General features: G+C 37.5%; 1 protein-coding gene across 1 annotated transcript in view; it reads right to left on the reverse strand.

Annotated features, from left to right (window-relative positions):
• CHCHD3 (coiled-coil-helix-coiled-coil-helix domain containing 3) overlaps positions 1-20,055 on the reverse strand; it is a 352,306-nt gene extending 332,251 nt beyond the window's left edge. The window contains exons 1-2 of the mRNA XM_077136125.1: positions 19,671-20,055; positions 8,508-8,595 (exon numbers count right to left, since the gene is read on the reverse strand). Coding sequence (XP_076992240.1) covers positions 8,508-8,595; positions 19,671-19,751 — 169 coding nt within the window. The 5' untranslated portion in view covers positions 19,752-20,055. The remainder of the gene's footprint in view (positions 1-8,507; positions 8,596-19,670) is intronic.
• Positions 20,056-26,440: the final 6,385 nt, after the last annotated feature.

Genomic DNA, 26,440 nt, shown 5'->3' on the forward strand with positions numbered 1-26,440 from the left:
AGGAGTCAGCAAGAGAACAGACAGGAAGACAGGGAAGTACAGATGGGCTGAGGTAGACAGTCAGACGAACAGTGTTCAGACAGAAGGAAAAAACATAATCAAAGACCCCAAAGGAACAGTGCAAGGATGCTCAAGAACTTTACTATGACTAGATAAGAAATGAGAGGTGAGGTAATGACAAGTGGTTGGACACAAAAGCAGGAGACAGGACACAAGTCTTTGTTGACTATGGAAAAGAAATTTGGATTTCACCCAAAAGGAATGGGAGCCACATGTTTTAAATAAAGGAATGGCATACTGGTCTTGTACTTTAGAAAGATTACTAGGGCTGTGGTGAAAATGGACTGGGGAATAATGCAAGACTAGAGGAAGGGAACCCAAGAAAGAGAATGTTAGTGCAGGACAGGAGAGAATGATGGTGACCAGAACTAGGGCAATGGCACATGGGATGGGAGAAATTGTAAAACTTTAAATCATAAAAAGGAAAATACAGAGCAAGGATCTGCTGTTACTCACCGAGGCCTGTGGGTGTCTTAGCAAAGATGGGAGTGGGCTGGCAAAAGAAACAGAAAGAGCAAGGGTGCACAGGGTGAGGAGCAGAGCAGCAGCGTTCAATGAGAAGAGCACCCTAAAACTGACAAAGCTATAAATTCTGCAAGTAAAAGCAGTACACAGCCACCCTCTTCCTCCCACAATACAATCTGTGGGATGTCTAAGCATCTTACATCTTCAGAGTAAAGAGATAGTTATTACTACTCTGTAACTTAAAAGTAATTTCAAGCTCCAACCATTTGATGCTATATAATTAAAACTTATATTTCAATTAACCACTCATTCAAGGGAACCAGGGTTTGCAGAACCAGAGCACTATCACAGCAACTCAAAGATGCTTACTAAAAAAGCCTGCAACCATGATTAGATGGATTCTGAAGGCTTTTCACTGAACACTGAGAGCCTGGACAGCTGTGAACAAAGTGTCAAGTGGCCCTGGGGCATAACAAGTTGGAAAAGGGGGACTTGAAAGCACTTATTTTTCCAGGGTAGCACTGATTTTCCTAAAACAGAGTGCTATGCTTGTATCTCTGAATAAACCAGGGAGACAGGAAAGGGTAAAAGGAAGCAATGAAATGCTGGGTCAGACCATACTTTTTAAAATGTTTGTTACAAGGGAAAACATCATCATCAACAATAACATACTATTTGGTTGACAGCTGTAAAGTCAAAGTATTAATTTTGAATACCTCTGCATGTAGAAGGAAAAGGTACATTTGAAACTCCCTTGGGTAATTTATTTTAAGAGATCTAGGCCATCCAGTGACACCTTCAAACTCTATCAAATTCCAAGAAAGGCAAAAATATTGTTAATTAAGTTTATTTTAAAACTGGCATATTAAATTTAGATTAAAAGTAATACTTTTTTATACTTATAGCCTATATTTTATAACCTGTAAGAGCTGCTTATATAAACAATGGGTCATTTTATTTTATCAATCTTGAAGGCATGATTATAAAGTTGATAACTGTTAAATCTTTTTTGATATATTGTTGGTGGTGTCTGTAATTATTTGATAGTGGAAAATACAATCCACTTTCCCATAATTTACCTTAAAGTTGCCCTCTAAATTCTATCACAGTAAAAAAATGGAGAGTTTCTTTAATATCGCATTTCTCTTTTTTGCCCCTAGTCACAGAAGTTGCTTCCCTTCAGGTCCTGAGTATTCTGGCTCTACGGCGGTACCTAGTTTCTAATTTACATCATGCAATGCACATTACAAAATAGCTGTTCCTTTCTAGCAACTTATGAGCAAGTAGGGAATTTCTGGCCCATTTGATTTCAAACCTCCAGGAAGTAGTAACGCAAAGTAAATTATGCTATAGTCATCACAGGGGCAGGAACTGTGAAGATTTAATAAAAAGCAGCTGAAGCCAATGGTTAATCAATTAACTAGGCAATCAAAGGGCAGAAGTTCCTAATCACAATAAACAACTAGAAGGTGTGGCCCACTAACATTTCAGAACATACTAAGCTTCTCAGTAATTCCCTTCCTCTACACCACTGTAGTGTTGAATGAACACTGCCTTCAACACCCCAAAATATAATGTAATATAAATTATATCATCAATGATTTGCTGCTACATACAAAAAAATTCCTGCACTACATTCCTAATTTCAAAGGACAGTACATTCAAATTTTTGCTGGTTTCTCAAGGTAAATACAACACAAGGAGTGACCCGGGAGATAGTACCTACACTAGGCTGAGAGGACTGAAGAGCTGGTCAAAGAACACCCCTCACCACCCAAGAAGCCTTAGGCACCAGGTCTACCCAAGTCCTTCTCTGCCTTTGTTACTTCAATTTAGACCATGTAGCAGCTCCTTGTATCTAGCTCCAGTTTGTAACTCATCCTTTACATTCTCCTTCCAAAACTAACTGACTTTCACTGATTCACCCTCCCTGCTCAGAAATTTATCTTATCCTACACTGACTCCAACAGCTGAGAGCAACATTTTTTTTTTTTTTTTGGACCACAGGGCCAATTAAGGACAAATAACTGTGTTTATAACGCTGCATACTTTTTCATTGAACATGAAAATGGCTTTATTTAGTACTATGGTAGAAAACACATGTTCTTACAATTTAGATTTCTCTTTTGAATGTATCAATGAGAAAATCAGCACTGCTTTTTTAGCCATAAAAATTTTATGAATATCTGGGTATATTTTTTAAAGTAGCAACTAATGCAACTTTCTAACCTTGTATCCTAAAATTAAATGGAGCTGTTCAGCAACCACCTAGGCCCTATAGGATAAAACAAAACTTCTTAACTTGCTCCCAACCTTGCCATCCATTAGAGCCATCCATTAGAACCATCCATAAGCCCTGGTCTGTCTACCAATTCTACTATGAATAGCTTCAGCATTAAAACCCCTCACACCTCTTATTCTCTAAGGTTTGGCTCAAGCCCACTTCCCCTAATACTCAGGAGCTTGCACTCCTGACTGTCTTTCTAAGAATTCCTAAAGTACTTTCTATACCACATAAATATTCTATACCAATTACATATTCATTCACTTACTCAAAAATAATAATTGAACAGGTGAAGGGCACTATATGAGTACAGTAGTTACTCAATAAACTATGTTAAAAACATTTGTGTCTGTACATTCTGATAAAACTATTAATTCCTTAACATCAAAGATGGCTGCCACGCTAAGACTTGCTGGCTAATGGAACTAACAATGAGTTACTCAACCATACATTAGCTGCAGATTGTGCATGGGCTTTTTTAAAGAACAGAATATATGACTAGAGAAATTAACACTTTTAATTCAAAAGTATATACATTTCTTGTTTTTAGAAATTGATAGGCAAAGTATTACAGCACAGAAAAAAGTACATATTTGAAGCACTGGTATCAACAAAGTTTCATATATTAAAAAGTTGAAAACCTAGACATTGCAATTCCCTTCAGTTCTTTTTAATACAAATCAAAGCCTCTATACTTTGAACTCACCCTACAGTGCTATGTCTAAATGAGACTTAAAAGAGTTGTTTAAAAATAACTAAGAGGACCAGATTCCGGGAGAAAAATACATAAAACACATAGATGAATCTGTTTCCCTAAATTGGCTGTTTTGAGTTTGGGCTGGGATATTTTCTGCTCAAATTGGTTTCCTGCAATTTGTTAAGGCTGCCAAATACTTAGTGATCTCAGTGATAAACTTAACACAACCAGCAAATCTTTCTTATTTTTCACTAGGACAAGAAATTTAAAGAGAAGCTTATACAGTGGGGATAATAATAAAAGCAAGTTCATTTGTCTTTTTTTCCAGATTCATCATTTTCATCTGGTTGTTATTGACTTAAGATACCAACAAATAGCCTCCTATTATCATTTCCTTGCTGGTTTCAACATAGTGATTTGGGGACAGAGTTTACTCGGCATTAGAGTCAAATATGAGAGGTCTGACCCCATCTTAAGCCAGAAAAACTAAAAGATCAGGGTGGAATGGAAAAAAATCAATTACCAGCATGGATTTTTAAAATCAAAAGACAGAAGACGTCAATCAAAACATAAGCTTTTTTTGTTTTTATGTTCTGTATGGCAGGGGTCACATATTCTTTTTCACGTATCCCGTTAACTGCAATACCATTTGTTGAATTTTTGTTTGTTTGTTTTTTCTTTCTTTGTTTGCTTGTGTGTTTGTTTTGAGAAGTGCATGGACTGGGGAAAAAAAGGTAAGTTTTTAACTATGTGTAATAGTATTGCTTTATATCAGCTGAAAAATAAACTCTCTGGTGCACAAGCAAACCAATATAGTTGAGATAATGCAGAAAAGAATTTGAGGCAGCAAAGACATAGTTAAGTTCTTTAGAGCACATTCATTTGTTAAAGTGGCATTACAATCTGCTGTCTGTCACACAGTATATTATTTTGCCTGAACAGCTTTATATGCAAATACTTATCGCAACGAGTCATTGATCTGGTTCAAGTTTTAGCAAAAAAAAACTTTCAGTAAAGTATTCAGAAGAATTCACTTCCCTACAGAATAAATTATATCCTCAAAACTAAATATATGACAAAATTTAGTTCCTATACATAGAAATCCTAGGGCTCTCAGTCTATCAACTATACCTCCTTATATCCACACATATAAATAGCCTAGGGCTAGTGAATAAAGACTTCTTTGAGGAAGAAAGCATTCTAATATTAAATATTCAACTCACATTTAATATAAAATTTACTTGACACTGAAAAATGTAGAAAAGTCTGACGGCATTTTTATCAATACATTTCTGTAGACTTGAAAAATTATTTCATAACACATTTAAATTAGAAATAAAAAACTTACTAAAAACCCCCTACTGAGACAAACACAAACAAGAAGGTAAACTTTGAGGTCTTCTACTTTTATATAAATTTTTTAATTCTAGAAAGAATAAACCATCAAGTCTCACAATCACAGTCTAACTACATTCTTAATCCAAAGGGAGATCATTTCAAAAATAGAACGTCAAATCTTAGTTCTTTTCTCGGGTTGGGGTAGAACGGGTAGTGGAAATCATACACTGAAAGAGCCTACTCAATTAGCTTTGTTGAGTTTTTTCATATCATAGTTACTAAAACCAAATATTTTGTACGGTACATGGGGGTACATACATGATCCTCTACCACCCTGAACCTAAGGGATTGAAATCTCCAACACACCCCTAACATACAAGTGGGGCAGTTTTACTGGAGAGTGAGGTGAAGATAGTATACCTCTGGGGAATGCTCCCTAAACTTTCTAGTTACCAAAAATCCTAGGGGAGTTAGAAAGTGAAAAGGGCAAGAAACAAGATTCATAAACACACAAACATACAGAGATATCTAAATCCACAACCTCAGCCACCATACCATTAAAATTATATGCTCAAGCTCACAATGCAAGTATTGTTCTCTACTAGATGAGAGCCTAGAGAGAACTTGCTGCAATAATGGAAATGTTTCCTATCTGTGTCGTCCAATATGATAGCCACCAGCCACATGTGGCTATTGAGCACTGAAATGTGGCTAGTGCAACTCAGGAGTTAGATTTTAAATTTTATTTCAACTTAATTAATTTTCATTTATATTTAAATAGCCACATGTGGATTACAGCTACCATTTTAAGGAGTGTAATTCTAGCCTAACCACTACAATACAAAGTGATATTCTAAGAACTTTCAGTGCCCAGGAAAGCAATGGCTAGGTATGGACCTCAATTCATCAGACATGTCAAATCTGGAATTGGGAAGAGATGGATTCAACACAGCCAGAGTTTATGACAGTATCAGTATCATGCTCTGTAGGCTGTATCATGAACTTTGCATAGAAAGCCTTACCACCAACCACCCACTCCTCAACACCATCAGTTTAAGAAGACAACTCAGGTAGGTAAACAGTTTCTCTACTGAATGACAGCCAGTACGGGAAAAAGCCTAGACGAACCAACAGTCACTGAAAGACAGAAGGATCTTTCCTAAGATGAAGCAGGACATCACTAAAGGCAGTTCTTTTCCTCCAACTAGTTTGTCACATTCTTTCGACAACTGAAGAAAAGTGCCACTTCAAGTTTCTTTCCATGTAAATTCATAGGGTTTTAAGGATTAAATGAGATAAGACATATATAGGATTAAGAAGAGTGCCTAGCACATAATAAACATTATGTAAGTGTTATCATTATTTATTTTTTATTATAATCATCCTATCTCCTTAACACAACAGTAGAAAAGAAACCCTTAGAACAAATATTTAGAACAGTCTAATTTTGAAAAATCCATATCAAGTTATATTTAAGCCATATTACCTGATATACTTAATTTTAATCTGAGTTTTTTTCATTCTGTTTGTACCTTTCTTATAGTCTTGTTATATGTTTGTCTCTACCCCAAAATTCTAAACTTTTTGAGAGATCATTTTTTGTTTTCTGTTTTGTATCCCCCTCGCAATTACTTGCACATAGTAGACATTCAATAAATGTTACCTGAATTAAACTGATAGAATTATATTCCAGAATGATTAGAAGTAGCTATTTTTTAAATGGGTAATGGGAATTGACCTTAATTAACTCATCAAACACTTAACAGGCACTCACCAAGAACCAGGCACTATCCTAGGAGTTGGGAATTCAGCTGTAAACAAACAGACAAGGGACAAGGTCCCTGGAGCTTATCTTCTGGTACAGATTTTCAAGGAGTTACCTTTTAGTGGAGATAACATTCAGAGTAGGGTAAGTGAGAAGGAGGAGTGGTAAGAGATATGGAGAAAACATTGGATAGGTAGAGTGATGTTGTGACTCAGAGTCCAAGGAAAACAGTTCAGATTATATTCTGTGTACAAAAACTAGGATAGGACATGAATTGAGTTACCTTTTTTAAAAGATTGCCGAGGCATCTGTTGCAGAGGACAGCAAAGGGGGGGAAAGAATGGAAGTAGGGCATCAGTTAAGAAGCTTCTGAAGAAAGCAAGGTAAGAGACGATGTTGACCTGGATTGCAGCTGTGGCAATGAAGATAGAGCCAAAAGGAAAAAATTCAGATATTTTTAAAGATAGAGTTGAGAAGACTAGCTGAAGGCCTGAAATAAGGAATAAGGGAAAGATGAAACAAGGTTGAATGCCAGTTTTGCTTAACTACTTGTACCATTTACTGGAAAAAGTGGAGAGGAAGAAGCAGGTTGGGGTAAAAATAAAACGTTTTGTTTGGGATATGTTAACTTAGATATCTCTTAGTGGAGCTTTCAAACAGGTAATTTATCTATTAGAAACTGGAGTTTCAGGTAGAGGTCATGGCTGGAGATATAATTTTGGGAGTCAGAGGCATCTAGATACTGTTTAAAAGCCATGCAATTGAGTGAGAAAACTTAGTGAGAGTAAGCAAAGGAGAGAGATGTGTAAGTAAGTTTGGAAGAAAGCTAAGAATAAGGTGCTGAAACTAAAAAAAAAAAAAAGAAAAAAAAAGCATTTCCAAGAAAAGGGGAGTGGTCACTTTCTATCTAAACAGTAATTAACTGTGAACCTTTCTTAACTATCCTACCAAACAAGAAGTTTCAAAAGCGCAAAAACTATTTCTTACTCATCATCTTTTCCTTCTTGCTTTGAACAAATCAATTCATGTTTACTGACTTAGTGATTAGTAAGGGGATCACATTGCCCCAAGTAAATCAATGGCATTTGGGCAGCAACTTGTCTTTCTCAGTGAATTTTACAGGGTATAGCCAAATTTATCTTACAATACCCCTCTCCAATAAATACAGAAAAATCTTAGTCCAAGAAATTATCATTCCAATTATTTTCTCATTGGCATTTCAACAAATAGCATGTCCATCCATCAAATTGGGCAGCATCAAGACCAGTGCCGTGCACACAACAGGTACTCAATAAATACTTATTAAATGAATAGATGGGTGGGATAGAAAGAAGAGAAGGAAAGTAGTATTAATTCTCTTATCTCTTATCCAGAAGGATCTACAGAAAAAATGAGGCTTGGAAATTCTGTATGGATTTCATTTAATACCGTATTTTCATCAATAATTTAGACTATGGAGGAAATAAACCTTGTATAAACTTAGAAATTTATTAGAAAATAAAATCATTTGAGGTACTTCACAATTTGAAATGGTAAATCCATATTTCCTAAGTTCAGTGTTTTTTATAAATATTTACTCCTAAATCTCTAATATCCATATAGGCAATCCATTTAAGTAAAAAAAAAAAAAAAAAAAAGGTCTAATCTTCTAAAACCTGATGGAGGGTTTATGAGCTAGATGAGAAAACAAAATTCCCAGACTGTTTTAAAGTAAATTCATTCTACTTTTAATGAAAAGCATTTTAAAAGAAGTTGTAGTTCTGATTTCAATCATTTCTTACAAAAAGCCCAACATCTAAATAACAAAAGGCAGAAATGCAGGGGAACATGATTATACAGTGAACTCTGCTATTTATAATTTTTCCATTAAAAATCCTAAAATTAAAATTCTGAAATACCTGAGGCACCATAACCACTAGAATACCGCTGAGACTTCAAACCAGATGGAGAGGACTCCTTCATTCGATCAATCACATTTTCTGAAAGCTGAAAAAGCAACATCAAAATAAAATCAATTATAATAAGAACAAGAAAGAAAACCTGTACAGTAATATCCAAGTAATGTAATCATCCATAGCAATATGTGTAATGAATGGCCTAAAGAAATGAAGCTAAACCTAACAGCTAAAAAAGTGAAGTTTTAAGATTTCAGGATGTACCCCACAGCACTACTCCTTTATTTCTCCTAATCACTGCTAATTGTTCATTATAAATAACTCTTTTCATTTTACACTGTGCACCAAATTCAGTCCCTGAGAAAATTTAAGCTACCACCACTCCTCCAACTTTCTAAACAGATGCTACAAACTTAAACATTATCACAGGCCTTAGCAACTTCCCTCTAGTCCCAAAGAAAACTGTTCCTCCTTTCCTCCTATTAAAAGCTAAATGGATACCATTACTCTTTCAAGAGATATTTATTATGCATCAACTATTTGCCGGGGCACAACAGTTTCAAGTTGCTTAAAGTGGAGTGAAAGAAACAAACATGTTTAAATAGAACGCAAACAGTGCTATCTAAGGTGAGTCAGTTCTTAATGAAGTACAAAAAGCATAAAAGAAAAGACATAATCAGGCTTTGGAGTGAGGCAAGCAGAGGTAGTACTAGAGCTGGAATACTTATAAGGCAAGGCAGAATAGGCCTTAGAAAGAGGAGTAGGATAAAATTGCTCCAGAAGAGGAAACCACATTAAAGCATAGATGAGATACATGGCATGCCACTGTTAGACTTCCAAGTGGGTACATGAAGTAGGTAGCTGGCAATAAGGTGGAGGCTCTGGGGAACACTCAGGGCTGGAGATTTGGGAGTCATGAGTCCCTCAATTATAACATGTCATCCTGGTTTTTTTATTTCATAGCACTTACCATCTGATCTTTCCTTGTTTACTGTATGTCTTTTATGTCTTTTATGCTAGCAGGTAAGCTTCATGAAAGCAAGGATATTGCTCTCCTGTTACTCAATAAATCTTGTTGAATGAATGAATAAATGAATAAAAGAATGGCTGAAGCACAAAGCTGAGGAGAGAACAAAGAATTGGAGAGGGAAACATGGTTTCAGATTTTAAAAATTCTAAGTAAACCCTTCAAGTTAGAGAGTTTGAGTAAGTGGATACTACTGAAGGATTTTAAGCAGTCATGATATGATGAGATTTGTATTTTAGAAAGATCACTCTAGCTTCAGTGTAGAAAACAGACTGGAGGGTCAAGAACAAAAGCAGAAGGAAAGATGGAGGCTAAAGGACCAGCTAAGAAGCTACTAAACACATGTCCACACAACACTTGCACAGGAAATGTTCACAGCAGCATTATTTATAACTGCCAAAAATTGGAAACAGATGTTTATCAACCAAAAAACAAAAGTTGTATATCCATACACTGGACAATTCAGCAATAAAAAAGAATGAAATTCTGACACATGCTAGAACATGGATAGAACTAAAAATCATTAGGCTAAATGAAAGAAACCAGAACCAAAAGGCCACTAATAGTGAGTACATCTTTACCACATGCTCAGAGAAAGGCAACTCGATAGAGAAAGCAAGTAGATAAGTGTTGCCTGGGCCTGAGGTGGGAATGGGATTAATTTAAATGGCCATAAGGGATGTTACTGGGATGAGAGAAATGTTCTACAACTGGAGAATGATGATGGTTGCACAGCATGGTAAATTTATTAAAAAGCATTGAATGGTACATTTAAAATGAGTGAATTTTTGGACTATAAATTATACCTCAATAAAGTTGTCTTTTAAAAAGTCTTTATGGTAAATTAGGGGAGAACACATTCAAAATACATTTCAGATTTGAAACAGCTATCATACATTGAGTGCTTACTGTGTGCCAGGCACCACACTACAGTAAACACTTTACTCATTCAACTCTTAAAAACCCTGTGACATAGGTATTTATTATCTCCATTTTATAGGTGAGCAAACTGAAACAGTTGACTTAAATAACTTGCCCTGGATCACAGCTAACCAGTAGGAAGCCAGGATTAAACAAAGGCAGTTTGAGCTCAAGGTCATGCTCATCACCATCCCCTACACGCCAAACTCATTGTCTGACCAGACGTGAGAGTACAGCATTTGTCTTCATGGACTGGGACTCTGGCCATTTCTTACTCCTTTTGCAGGATTCCCAGCCTCAGTCAACCATTAAATGCTAGAGGGCACCATATTCTATTCTCTTCTCAGTCTTTGTGCTCTTGTTGATACTTTCATCCACTCCCTTGATTTTTAACTGCTGTTGATAAATTAATAAATCCTAAATCTATTATCTCCAGCCCCAGACCAGTCTCCTGAGATTATAATCTATACACTGAATCACCTAATGGACACCTCCCCCTTGGACAAACCACAAGCACCTCAAACCGAAAGAGTCTAAAACTGAACTCACGTTTTCCAAAAATTTCTCTTACTTTCTTTACCTCATTAATGGCACTACTTCTACCCAGCATCCTAAACTGGAATGTATGACTTGTCCTCAAGTTTTCTCCTCCTCATTTTCTTAGCCTTGACTTTCTCAACCCCTAACTATTTAATGAATTCCTCATCTCTTCTGCCATCCCATTTTCCCTGACCTGATTGACAGCACCATAATTAATCCTCCTAAATTGCAAATCTGATTATGGTAATTCCCTGCTTCAAATCCTTCAACAGTTACTTTGATAAACATGAAAAGGCCAAACTCTTTTGCATGCCATTCAAGACTTCCCCTACATTTATTTGGTCATGGCCTAATTCCCCAATCTCAATTTCCATAGCTTTCCCCTTAATATTTCATACTCTATTCTCCACCCACACCTGGCTTCTTATTTGTTGCAATCTCTTTGACTTTACACATGTTCACCTTGCCTTCTCCCCTGGCCCCTTTGAAGGGAGTCTCTTTTAAGATCCAGTTCAAACATCATGAAGACTTCTCTGACCAAACCAGGTCCCTATTCCATTCCAACCCTGCCTACCCAAAGATACCTTTCATTGTGCCCCACTGTACCTTGCAAAAACCTCTAACACAGCATTCCAGTTATAAAACAAATATTTGTTTTCATGCCTGCCCTTCTACAGTGTGAGCTCCTATACCATGTGATTTATTCATGCAACATTTACTAAACCAACCACAAATCTAGGTCTTTAGGATACATCAGTAAACAATATAATTTGTACCTGAACAGTTACTTACACTCCAAGGACAAAACCAGAATAGAGATTAGATGGCAAAAGGAAAGACTACAGTTCAAAAGCAGTGGCCTTTGTAGGTAAAAACTATGCCTTCTTTCTTAGAAGAGAAGCGGAAATAAGAAAGAGTACCAAGAGTCTTTCTATGTGATGATGCCAGGACCAGCTGCATCTTTTTGAACAACTAACAGCCACTAAGAATATCAGTGAGCCTCGTTTGCAAAGCTGAGATAAATCTTGAGAAAAACCTTTTAAGACTCACACCAATCCCTCCCCTCAATTTACAGGTGAGAAAAAATGAGGCCCTCATTAACATCCAGTTACTTGTAGCATCAGGACTAGAAACTGTGACTCCCAATCTCTAATCCAACTGCTCTCTCTACTACTCAACAATGCATTCCTTCAATGCCGTGCAATAAAATAAAAAATGTGATATATTTTTATTTTCCTCTTAAGGTGATAAAATGTATTATTAATTTTTAGAATATTAAGTCATTTTAATTGATATTTTAATGTTTAGTCATTTTAATTAATAATTTTTAATGCTTACTTAATTTCTATATAATCTAATATACATTATATATTTCATATACTATAAATGTTATATGAAACATATAACATATGTTATATGTTAGTCATATTCTACATATATTATACTATATATAGTAATAGTAATATGTATATATACTATATATAGCAGTGTATATCACTATAATGTAACATAGTATATATTTACTGTATATACTATACTATATACTATTATATGCTATTTATATAGTTTTATATAATGTAGTATGTACATAATTTACATGCATAGTTAATATAATCTGGTTTATATATAATATATAATTTTATATTTTAATAAATATCCCTGTATTTCAGACTAAATTTAAAGAACTACAACTACACTAAAAATATATTCTAATCAGAAAGCGACTGTGTTTGCTAACAATCAGTCTTAGCTATGAACGACCTACACTGAAGGCAGGTCATCACTTCATCTGCTTCCCATCAGAATTCATATCTTGCCATCATTTGTTGCTTTCAAAATGACTACTATACAAAGTCCTTCTGGCCTTAAAGCCACGTTTAAAAAAAAAAAGTCAACTTTACTCTTATTCTTTGAAAGAGTAAAAAACCTGGCCCAGAACAGAGGAAAATGAATGGGCCCTCTAATAGCTACTAACCACCCTACCTCAATGGATTGCACTTTTCTCACCTAAAAATGAAATTAATGCCTACCCTCTCATCCCACCCCATCCACCCCCATGGTTATGGGCAAGATTAATAGTGCATTATGAATGACAATGTGCTATACAAATACTTGGTAAAGTTATCCATACAGCTGCAGTCATGGGGACTTCAACTGATTTTTATTTCACCATGCTTCACTCTCATCAATTCAATCTGAGTTTGCACTGAGCTCCTTCTCTACACAATTCATGAGGATTACAGAGAAAGCTGCTGCCAATGTCTGCAGCTGAGCCCTGGAACATGTGCTCATTCATCACTCTCTCTAAAACCTCAGGATACTAAAAGTAGACTATTTTTCAACCTAATTACCAATTATCTTTATTATTTTTATTATTTTATATTTCATTACATTTATCTTTATAGCTTCTCTGATGCCTCGAAAATTAGCTACTTAATGTTAATTTCTAACATCAAAACATTTCCCAATGTGGTCTTTGATTAAATTTCAGTAAATTTATAAGCATGGTATCTAAAAAGAGTACATATTCATTTTTTTAGTTAAAACGCATTCTAAGATTGCAGCATTGAGAGTCAACCTTCTTCTTTTGTTCTTAACAATCATTCGGCATATATAGCCTCCTACTGGGGCATCCAGGTAGAATTCAGTTGATTCTGCTTATTCCACACCCTTTCTCTCCTACCCCCAAGTCCAATCACAGCTATGACAATACAAGGTAATAGCTGTGTTATCCTTTGTCTATGAAGTCAATACCCTGTGAGCTGAGCTTCCAGTTGCAGTAATAAGTTCAGACCTGCACACTCACCCATCTCCTGTGTAAACTGGGGTTCTCACTTGTGAAGCAGTTGACAAGATTTAGAGATGCTAGCCAGGAGACACCCGATCTGCAGCTGTAGAACTGTTCTTTGTGATGCAAACTAACCCATGAAAGGATTAAGCCTATAACATAAGCTTCTGCAAGAGCTGGATAAGCAGCCCTCATAAGAAGCAACTTCTCCAAGGACATATTTCTCTTTAAATAGAGTATTTCTTTTAGAAAAAAGCTTTTTCCTAGTTGGTGATCTATACCTACTACACCTATTTCCAGCCATCTTTGGAATCTCCAAGTTCAATTTATAGAAGCTACCTGGAATAAAGACCAGTGAAATGACTTCCCTTAACCCTCAGTCAATTAATGCTTGGTATCATACTCTGAGGTCTGTGGAGTCAAGTGTCAGTGCACACTTCCTCAAAAGTATGCAAAAGTGTCTGTTTATGTGCATTTTTCTGGACAGAGTCCATAGCTGGTGGTATATGAACTAAAAGAACTTAAAGTTGACTGCTCCAATATGAGAGGGAATCAAGTAAAGCAGTCCTGTCTACTGAGCAGTATCCAGTTCACTGACCTTGATTTTCTACCTGTTCTCTACTGCTCCTAAAGACAAATTTAAATAACTGGGCTTGACAAGCTTAGGGTTACACTACCCACCATACAAACAACACCTCCAGAAGAGGAAAGAATGTATGTCAACTGAATTCTTTCCCACTCAACTCTTTCAACACACTTTGGTTGGTTTTACCTGAAATTTAACACAAATATACCACCCACCAATCCAGAACCCAGTATTTCTCAAACTGAAGACTGGGCAAGAGGGACAAAAGATTAAAGTATTTCTGCTTACAAGGAACAGAGTAAAAGACAAGAGCGCCTTTTAAGATACTGTTCTAGTTTGCTAGCTGCCGGAATGCAATACACCAGAAACGGAATGGATTTTAAAATGGGGAATTTAATAGGTTGCTAGTTTACAGTTCTAAGCCTGAGAAAATGTTCCATTTCAAACAAGTCTATAGAAATGTCCAATCTAAGGCATCCAGGGAGAGATACCTTGATTCAAGAAGGCCAGTGAAGTTCAGGGTTTCTCTCTCAAGTGGAGGGGCACATGGCAAATACAGTCAGAGTTTCTCTCTCATCTTGAAAGGCACACGGTGAACACAGTCAGGGTTCCTCTCTCATCTGGAAGGACACATGGCGAACACAGAATCATCTGCTAGCTTCTTCTCCTGGCTTCCTGTTTCACGAAGCTCCCCAAGAGACATTTTCCTTCTTCATCTCCAAAGACTGCTGGCTGGTGAACTCTGCTTCTTGTGGTTATGTCGTTCTGCTCTGCTCTCTCTGAATCTTTCATTCTCCAAAATGTTCCCTCTTTTACAGGACTCCAGAAAATAATCAATACCCACCCAAATGGGTGGAGACACATTTCCCCCAATCCGGCTTAACAACCACTCTTGAGTGGGTTACATCTCCAGGGAGATGATCTAATTACAGATTCAAACATACAGTATTAAATAGGGATTATTCTGTCTTTACGAAACGGGATTTAGATTAAAACATGGCTTTTCTAGGGGACATACATCCTTTCAAACCAGCACAGATACCCTTCTCTAAGAAGTAAAGTTAGGAACCACATCAGGCAGAAATAAACCAGAACCCCCTACTCCCCACCATAGAGTCTCATCTTCTTCCAGATGTGTCTTATCAAATTAATTAAAGGACTGTAGACTTACTTTTCTCCCTTGGTCTTTCTTCCATGTAGCATAGGTCATTTTCTGAGAGTACTGATTTGCTTTTCAACTACCACTGGGGATGAGGGGATGGGGGGTAGAAATGTCCTATATACATAAAATGTAATTCTTGGCTCATGTTTATAGCTTACCATGTGTGCTTCTTTTCATTCGTCATCAGTGGAGATCATGAACTTCTACTGTCATTTCATAATTCTAGGAAGCTTAGAATCATACTCTGCCCAAGAGAATCATGAAATCTCAAGTTGAAAGGGATCTACCAATTAACTGAATTAACTATACAACATTCCTCACTCCCTACAACCAACCAGATTAATAGTTTCTGCTAAGGTACTCTCCTCCAGAATCCTCAACAACAGCCCACATTAAGTTAATTTCTTCATTTAGGGGATTTTAACTGCCAATATTTCTCAAAGTATTTATTGTGCTCCATATATGTACACATACTATCATAAATGGCTTCTAGGAATTTCAGCTTGCAGCTTCAAGGCCAGATGCAGAGATCTGTTAATTCTTGGAAAGCATGACAAATACAGCTTTGAAAATGATATTCAGTAAAGTTGACATTTGCTCCTGAAGAGAACTCACACAGCTCTGATGTTTCTGATAAATTTATGAATGATTCAATCATAAGCATACATTCCAAGCAGGCACAGTAGGTGCTCACAAAATCCTATTAAGCACATGTAACAGGGAGTTTTGAAAATGATAGGTAATTCTAATACTAGAAATTTATTTTAAACAGGGAGGGGAAGGGAAGGCAAGAGGGTGGCCTTGCACCCAATCTATACAAATTGCTCCAGATTCTAAGTTTGAATAAAGTTATTTTACTAAAAAGGGGAAGGAAAGCCACCAACTGATAAGAATAAGGGGGAAGAAACAAGGCCCTGTAGATTCCATGAAAATAACACCTGGAAGATGAGAAGAAAGTTTAATTTAAATTCATAAATAGTTCATTTAATTGTTAGCTATTGAGGACTCCAACAAGAAAAATCTGGGAACATGATCCATTAAGAAACTCAGCCTACTTACTGAAAGAAAGCCTTCTACTGCTCACTAAATTGATCCCTCATATACGAAAATAAATGAAGATGAAATTACTATCCTTATCAGTAGGACAGAATACGAAATTCACATTTCAGCAGTGATTGAGTATGTTGCATCTTTGGTACTCCCTCATTTCTTATAACCAATAACATAAACATTAAAATAATTGGGCCAGTTGGAACATTTTCCTCAGCCACAATGAACTAACCCATCTGCAGTTCAAAACTGAAGGTTGGGCCTCCTTGGCACCATGTTTTAAAGCAACTAAGCTAAATAATACTGAGAGTGTCATTTCTTATGCATTCTCATGCCTCAGAAGATCACTTAAAAAAAAAAATACCTGGTTCAAGCCAAGAAAACTATAAAGATCAGCTAAAAAAAAAAAAAAAAAAAAAACAGTTTAAAAAGACCTAGCTAAAAATCACAAAGGCCCTCAGTGGCAGACCCCAGGCCTCCCATTTCCCAGTTTATCTCCACCCACTTTATGTTCATGAATGAGCAACCTTTTTGGGGGCAAAACATACTCTTTCTTTTATTCAATTATTTTAAGTTCATGTAGATTTATGTATTCATTGCCCTGAACAGCTCTAATAACAGCTACTACTCATGAACACTGTCAAAGTACTAGATACTGTGCTGTTTGCATACATGGGTATGCAGAATTCTACATAATCCTCACCCATAAACTGCACTACACAGATTTACTGGATAAGGAAACACAATTAAAAGTGACTTGTCCAGAGCCACACAGCTAAAGAGCTAGGATCCAAACCTAAGTCTGCCTGGTTCCAAAGCACATACTGTTTCTACTTTCAAAGAATCTTAGAACTTCAGATGTGGAAGGACCCCTATTATATCTCTTTATTGAAAAATCTAAAATGTACCACATGCTTTACAGACCTTACCTCACCTTCTAACCATTACCAATCAAGTTAAGTAATGGTATTCCCCTTTACGGAGAAGGAAATAAGATCAGAGAAGTGACTTGGTCAAGGCTACAAGACTAGCTAATGCCTAATCTGAGATTTAAACTGAGGTCTGTCTAAGTTCACATTCTTTTTACCAGGACTTCCAGGAAACTGGAATGACCCCTAAGTACTCAATAATTCAACAGCGTGCCATTTGGGGGACAGAAGAGTGGGCAGAGTATGACTACAAAAAACTTACAGTACAACTAGACTCATAGAATTTCAGAAGTGGAAAAGATCAGAGCTCTTAGAGATGCAGTCAAGGCCCATCATTTTGCAGATGAGAAAACTGAGGATCATAAAGACTGCAATTTTCCTTGAAAAGGGATTTAAACAATGCAAGGGCATTTTAAATGAAGGTGTACTCTGAATGAAAACAGAGGTCAAAATAAGCAGGGCCTGTTCTCAAATTGTAACAATACACATAAAATGTACTATATGAGAAAGAAAAAATGACAATGTTTCTGTCAATTTAGGCGGACGCAACTTCTTTAAAAAATCAAAAAGTAAAAAAAAGGGGGTTTCAGCCAATCTTTACATTTTAATCTAGGACATATCCCAATTGACATACTTATTCTATTTCACCTCACTAATATTTGATATGAAAGTCTGCGCTGCAGCCAAATTCCCTCTCAATTTTGTTTGTGGTGATCACAGAGTTTGTACCAGAGTGTGAGAACATGGATTTATAGATTTTTCTAAGCATCTTCTCAAGCAAAACTCATTTTGCCTTTCCTTACATTTATTTTCACCCTCTGATGTGGAACTTACCCAAGGCCTAAAGTTAAGATTAAATATAAATAAACCTCTGCATAAAGTAAGGGTTTACAGTAATTTTTTATTTTACCCCAAGGAATATCAACTAAACCACAATAATGCAAAGAATGCAGCCTCAGACAATTTCTTACAAAATGTGGTACTACCGTTAATGTAATATAAAGGAATGCTGGCCACAGACCAAAAATTGAGTTCAACAGCTGATTTCTATAAACAAAACTTTAATACATACTTTTCAAGGTAACAGTTTCAGAGCAAAAAAGTTTTTCAACACTTTAAATATTCAAGAGGTTTTATTTCCTAGTAACAAGTAGTAAAAATAATTTACACATTTAATCATACTGGCTATGCATAACAGAGGGAGAAGAATAGAAAATATTATTAAACTTTCTAAAGTCAAAATTGCTTTATTTACTAGGTTCAGGCATCACACTTCCAAAAATGTTAGGCTCCAAATTCAGGTGCAGCAGATAATGCGCTAAAGAAGTTAGTGCTGGTATACTGACAACCCAGAGAAAAATCAAGTTTTCAGTGTATATATCAAGCACATGCAGAGGGCATAAAAATTCTTCACAATGTCTAAAAGTCACTGGATAACTTCAAGAGGGCTGAAAATTTGCAAATCGATCTCCGCTCCTATGCAACCAAGGAGGTTGGAAGACGCTAGTCTTGAAGAACTGGGCCTACTTCCAATCCCAGGCACACCAGACCACAGAGAAGGTAAGCCATCAAGTGAAAGTGCAGGAGTGAGAAGCCAGAACACTGGACGCAGGCCCAAAAAGTGTGTAGCGTGTATCCGTGTCTGTGTTGAAGGGGAGGGGGCAGGATCAGAGAGAGAGCACTAAATAATAAAGCTCAGATAAAGGACTCCTTAAAATGAGGATTCACCCGAGAAAGGTGATGGGGTTAATGGAAAGGCAGGGGCTTGGGTCCTGAGCCCAAGAGTAGTAAAATATGCTCCATTTCACAGATGGGTGAAAGGAGGAAAGGGCTGCAACTAAGTTCCACAACTAGTTGAGTAGTACGATCAAGAGAAGAGAATCTAATTGAACCCTGGAGAGTCTAACTGAACATGGCATTCCCCCCACCCCCGCCCTCGCCCGCCTCCAGCACGGTGCCTAGCACTTAGTACACAATCAGGAACTATTCTATGAATGGATGTCTCAAGTCTTGAAATTCCGAGCTTCTTCCCGGAGACCTCGACTTCTGGCTGGGCAACACGGGGGGCCGGACATGGAAACAAAGCTGAGCAGGAGCAGGAAAGGTCGGGGGAGTTTGAGTCTGAGTCCGAATGCTGGCCCTCCCCCTCCCACTCTCACTCACCCGGATGCCCTTCACCACCGTGATGTTCTCATTCTCATCCGCCTCGAAGGTGACCCGGCGGGTGCTGCCCGTCCCGCCCATGGCTCCCGCAGCGATCTAAAACGGACCCACGAGCACTTCACGCCCCACGCACACACTCGAGCATGAAGGGGCCCGACGCCTTCACTTGCACGGCGGGAGCAAGGCCACGACCCCAAAATGCAAGGAGAAGGCGCCGGTCCTGAGCTCCCGCCCCCTCCGGTCACGCTCCAAAACAAAAATGCCTCCGGTTGGTCGGAATTACTAACAGCCTGTTGCGGGCGCCTGGGTTGGTTGGCCCGGACCCGGATACTATGACAACAAGTAGGTTTGACAAGTTTCCGGAGCCCCTGAGTGTAGTGGGAATTGTAGTCTCTATGTGCCGCGATGGCTTCTGGGACGTCCTCGCCTTAGTCCAGAGAGCTCAAAGGGAGCATGGCATCCTGGGACATGTAGTCTTCACAGATGGGGAGGTGTCCAACGGGGCAACTTAAAGTTTCACTGCAAGCAGGTTTTGTGAGCCTATTGTATATCTGGCAACTTAGGCTAGTGAGTTAAAAGATACAATCTGTGTCATAAAGGAAATGACAGTTTAATGAAGGGGATGCACTCTTATATGGAGCCATTCATAGATTCCTATAAACAAATCCCTGAAACAAAACTTAGCATTTCTTTATTTTAGTCCTAGCTATTAAAAAAAAAGAAAAACCTTATATTTGTCGTATGGTATTATCTTATCAACTATGTATTTTTGTTTACTTCTTTTTGTGAAATAAAATGTCAAGTACTATGGTTTACATATCTACATCTAAGAATACAAAGGAAATAAACTGTTTCACCAAACATACGGAGCCTCTTATCTGTGTTTTATTCTCTCATAAAGGATTCCAGTAAAACGGTCAAGACCCACCTTGAATGGGGTGGGTGACATCTCATTTGAAATAGCCCAACCAAAAGGTTCCACCTACAGCAGGTCTGCACCCTCAGGAATAGATTAAAAGAACATGGCCTTTTCCTGGGTACATAACAGTTCCAAACCAACACATAAGTACATGTGTCCAAGAACCTAGAAAAGTGGAACAGTAAGACTTCAGGAACACCAGGAACCTTGAGAAAGCCAAACCTTATAGAGACAGCAGTAGGAAAGACTTTCTGAATCTTGGGTAACTCTAGAATCTTCTGGAGTCAAGGGTCTTCATTCTAGTGCTCTGTTATTTGTGTGATTAAGCTAATTCCTGAGGGCCTGCTTTATTCTGGTCTCTCTTTTGGCTTATTTTTCACTACCTTAAAGCTTCTCATGCTTTCTTTTATCTTCTTCTTTTTTCTTCCATTTCCTTTATAAGAAATGCTATTTTAGACTATTGAATGATAAATATATTTCTATGTTGTTTGGATATTATATTCTTTAACAGCCTTTTAAAATATATAATTTACAGAACATAATGTTCACCCATTTAAATTGTAAAATTCAATGAGTTTTAAGTATATTTAAAGAGTTATGCAACCATCTAAACATCATCTAAAATTTTAGTACATTTTCATCACCCCAAAAAAAGGCTTATGTCTATGAGCAGTCACAGTCCATCCCACACCTCCCAAGCCTTGGCAACCTTAATCTATTTTATTTACTATAGATTTGCCTATTCTAAACCTTTCATGTAATTGGAATCATACAATACACATTCTTTTACAGCTGGGTTCTTTCATAACATCATAATCCTTTTGAGATTCACGATATCGTAGAATATGTCACTACTTTATTCTTTTGTATTGCTGATAATATTCCATTGTACGGATATACCAGATTTTGTTTACCCGTTCATTTGTTGATATTTGGGTTGTTGTTTTTTTTTTTTTTTGATGCTATTATAAGCAGGATTGTTTTCTTAATTTCATTTTCGGCTCATTAATTACTAGTGTGCAGAAATATAATTAATTTTTGTGTATTGATCTTTTTTCCTGCAACTTTGTGAACTTTTTTATTACTACTAATTCTCATAATTTTTTAGTGGATTTCTTGGCATTTTCTATATACAAGTTCATATTATTTATGAATAGAGATAGTTGGATGCCTTTTATTCTTCCCACAATTTCTTCTTTCACCTATTAGTACACCATGATGCCTCATTGTTCTAACTCAAATCCATAGCTTCTCTTATTGCTACCTTTTTGTATGCTCTGAATTTTCAACTTTAAATTTGAGAAAGTGATTCAGAGAGGGAGAAAAGAGAGAAAGAGAAGAAATCTCTGGCACATACTCGGATAATAGGTGAGGATGTGTTTGTGAAGTTGGAAGCCCCAAAGAAATGAAACACATAATTACTACAATTTTAGTTCCCTGCAAAAGAAAAGTTTAAACATATACAATTAAGAACAAGTTCAAAGTACAAGTAGTCTCAAAATTGCAAAGTAACAGTATAATTGGGTTATATATATTTTGAGAAGAACAAAGTGATGAGAGGTAATCAGTTCAATTAGGCACTAACTGGGGGTTCAGAGATACAAAGACAGTCTCTGCTCTAAAGATTCCTATAGGAATAGATCAGCACATGATTGAAGCTCAAAAATGTTACAACATGGTTGCTTTTAGTGTTGGAAGGGACTACATGAAGATAGTACCACAATTTACCTAATGTCTAAAGACAATGCATGGGAGACAATGCATCTTAAGACTAAGATTATATGCCTCAATGGGAGGAGACATATCTCCATGGAAACCATCTAATCAAAAATTACCACCCACAATTGGGTGGGAAACATCGCCATGGAAACAATAAAAAAGAGCCCATCCAAGAGCGTTAAAAAACATGACTTTTCTGGGGTGCATGACAGTTTCAAACCCACACCCCCCCCCCCAAAAAAAATCGATCTATAGTTCCAAATCACTAAAGCAAAATTCCAGAAGTCTTAATGTGGTAGAGGGTTTGCACCATATCCTCTAATTTTTCAGTCCCAACTTTTTAAAATAAAATGCTGCAAAAGGAAAATTTCAGGTTACGAACCCCTCCTCTGACATTATCCTTCACACAAGGATGAGGCTATTGGAAGACATAGATGAGAGAGAGGGGTAAAAACAGAAAGAATATGGCATAGGATGATGAGGTGTCAGGAGGAAAGAGACTCATTCCTGGTCTGCAGCTAGAAAAACTAATCATAGTTCTCCCTCTAGCCCTCCTGAAAGTTGAAATATAAAATAGAAATAATGTTCACATTTTTTGAACTAAAAATGGGGGCACATGCTTTGACTATTATTTGTGTACTTAAAAGACAAATTGATCCTCGAAATTGGGATAATCTTAGAAAATCTAGGACATACAATTGCCATACTTATCGCAAACCAATTAAAATAACTGAAAAGTATTTCATGTGTCCTACTGGCAATCAATACAAAGACACTCTGAAAATATAGTCTAAGACTTATTCCACAAACCATAGCAGAACATCAGTCTTAAAACTTTTTATACCCATTATTGTACCTAGGATCACATAAAAACAATGCATCCCTGAAGCAGTGGTTCTCAATTTGCAGATTTGTGCATGTGTGTTTGTGTGTACATGAGTGCTGATGTGACATATTATGGAAGCAAGCATTTGGGGAAGCACAACTGAAGAGGTGAAAAAAATGCAAAATAATATGAAACAACAGAGAAATATTTATAAAGCACACACAAGTAAAATTTATCAATGTCTCTGTGTCTTTGAAAGCACTGATGGCACAAATCACATGGTCCCCCATCAGCACCCATCACTGTTGCAGAAAAAAGTGATTACTGCCCTGCCCATTTGTGCTGGTTTGAAAGGATGTATGTACCCTAGAAAGGTCATGTTTTAATCTTAATCCCATTTTGTAAAGGCAGCATTTCTTCTAATCCCTATTCAGTACTGTATGTTTGGAGATGTGACTCAATTACTGTGGGAATTAAACTTGATAGGTAGAGATGTGTCTCCACCCATTCTAGGCGGGGTCTTGATTACTTTACTGGAATCCTATAAAAGGGAGATTTGGAGAGAGCAGAGAAGAATGACAGGACACCAGAAAGCAACAACAAAGAATGCCACAGAACTACAAAGCAGAGTGTCCACCAGCCAGTGACTTTTGGCGATGAAGAAGGAAAACACCTCCCAGGGAGCTGGAGAGGAAGCTAGCAGATGATGCCATGTTCACCATGTGCCCTTCCAACCAAGAGAGAAACCCTGACCGTGTTCACCATGTACCTTTCCACTTGAGAGAGAAACCCTGAATTTCATCGGCCTTCTTGAATCAGGGTATTTTTCCCTGGATGCCTTAAATTGGACATTTCTATCGACTTGCTTTAATTGGGACATTTCCAAGACCTAAAAACTGTTAACCTGCAACTTATTAAATTCCCTTTATAAAAAAGCCATTCCATTACTGGCATATTGCATTCTGGCAGCTAGCAAACTAGAACACTATGTATCTCGTAAAACCATGAGACAAAGTTCTCTCCCACTTCAGAAACCTCTCCATCTATCTGTGTCTTCTGCTTAGTGGTCTTCTTTGCCATGAATCTCTTGCTTATGGTAAATTATATATCCTATGCCACACCATGTCATAGGATGGGCTTTGGTGACCATTCTTCTTGACAGACATCACTCAACACTATATAGCTAAAGTAAATTTTATACATTGATCATAACTTGGAAAATGCATCAAGAAAATTTCCTGGTACCTTAGGCATAATGATTATTCTAGAGTAAAAGCCCACCAAATTTATAGCAAGTTTGCAAAAAGGCCACTCTCTGCCATTTCAAAGACATTCTTATTTGGGGTTTTTTTCATTTTTATGTACTTCCACTGACACCTCTTTTTTTTTTTCACTTCAGCCCACATTCATCAAAATATAGTGGTGAGGGTGGAAAGATGGCAGCATAGGGAGGTGTGGAATTTAGTTTGTCCTCTAGTGAAGCTAATAAATATCCAGGAACTGTCTGTAACAACTATTTGAGGGACTTCCATGAGCAGATGCTCCTCATACACCAGGCTGAAACTAGTGGAAGGGCTGAGATCACAGCACAGAACTGTAAGTAAATTATCCCACAATGTGGAGGCTGGTGCCTCACCCCACTGGCACTGCAGGCTGACTTGGAGTCTCTCCCTGGTGGGAAACTTCTCTACTAGGAGCAAGGGAAGGAGAGCTCAACTAAGCTCCAAATGATCATTTGATTAACAAATTTGGACTGCTGAATAGCAGCTCCAAGCACAGATACACCTACAATGCAAACAAGAAATAAAAATCCTATCAGCCCTATTCCCAGCAGAGAGAAGGCAGAGCTAAGGAAAAGAAAATTTAATCAGAGGCTACTGCAGTTGGTTGAACTCAGAATATTGGAAAAAGGCTGAGCCCAACATAGGGGCATATAAAGCTGGGTATCAGCTCTGGATCTTGATAGATAAACCCAGAGGTGGGGGACTAGATCTGAGTAGATTTTTTTTTCTTTTGTGTTTTAGCAGACCTTTAAAGAAAGTAGCAGGCATTCTAGTTTTCAAGCCTGCCCTAGGGAAGAATGGAATTAGGAAATGTCTGAGAGACAAAGCAATGAATCAGGTGGAAGAAATAATTGCTTAAAAAGCATATCTTCTGCAAGAAAAGGGGGAGCAGGACCCAATACAAGAGGCAAATCTCATTCAGAGAATTTAGATACCAGGGTCTGGGATGTCAGCAGCAGTTTCAACCTACAAAAAAGCTGAGCCCAGCCTATTGCAACCATACTCCCTGAAGGGGGATGGAGGGGATATGTGGCTGCTTGAGAGACATGTAATGTTTCCAGCCTGAAGAGAACAGGGGGCTAAAGAGTGACCCGCCTACCAAAGAAAGAGAGGGGAACAAGGTACAACACAGGCGGTGACTGTTATTTACAGAATTCAGGCCCCAGGAACTGGAAAACAGAAACAGCTTAATCCCGCATTCAGCCTCACTCTCTGTCTCAACCATGCCCTTGGCAGGGACAGGATCTGCTAAGAATTAAAGGCCCAGTACCACTTTAGGCCTGTCGGCTGACAAGCACCATATGCTGAGAGGACAGAAAAAGTACAAAATTAAAAGCTTCACAGGAAAGACTGGAACCCTGCTGGGTATCATCCCCAGGGAACATTGATAGTGATTATACCCTCTTTGTGAGCCGTGACCTTTCTAGTCTAGGAAAATATGACTGGAATTTACCTTATCTGGGGAGACCCTCCTCCCAGAGACAGATCTTCAGGTAAAAGTTGCTAGAGGTAAGGAAAGGAGGGTTTAAAACATACAGAGAAATAGAAAATAGGAGAAACAAAACATATAGAGGCAAAAAGCAAAACAGAACAAATAGCAGGTCAACATTCCCTGACAGAGAGAAAGAGAAGAGAGCTTTCTCCTGGGGTGAAACAACTGCACACACCAAAAAGGAAAGCATCAAAAAAATTCCATACAGGGAGGGCAAGATCTAGAAAAACAAATGCAGAACAATTTTGATCAAATATACAGAAGCTGTGCTAAAGGTCTAGAATAAATTGAGCTGAATGTCAAAGAACAGTTAAAGAGCAAGGCCAACCCACAAGAAAACCCAAGGCAAAAGAGAGAAAACCACTTCCAGAATAAACCAAGAAAACCAGATGTCTAGACACCAGTAAAAAAAATCATGAGTCATACTTGGAAGCGCGAAGGTATGGCCCAGTCAAAGGAACAAACTAACATTTCAAATGAGATACAGGAGTTGAAACAACTATTAAAGAAGTTCAAACAAATTGTCTGAAT

This window comes from Tamandua tetradactyla, chromosome 1 (genome assembly GCF_023851605.1).
Source record: "Tamandua tetradactyla isolate mTamTet1 chromosome 1, mTamTet1.pri, whole genome shotgun sequence".
Classification (NCBI taxonomy): domain Eukaryota; kingdom Metazoa; phylum Chordata; class Mammalia; order Pilosa; family Myrmecophagidae; genus Tamandua; species Tamandua tetradactyla.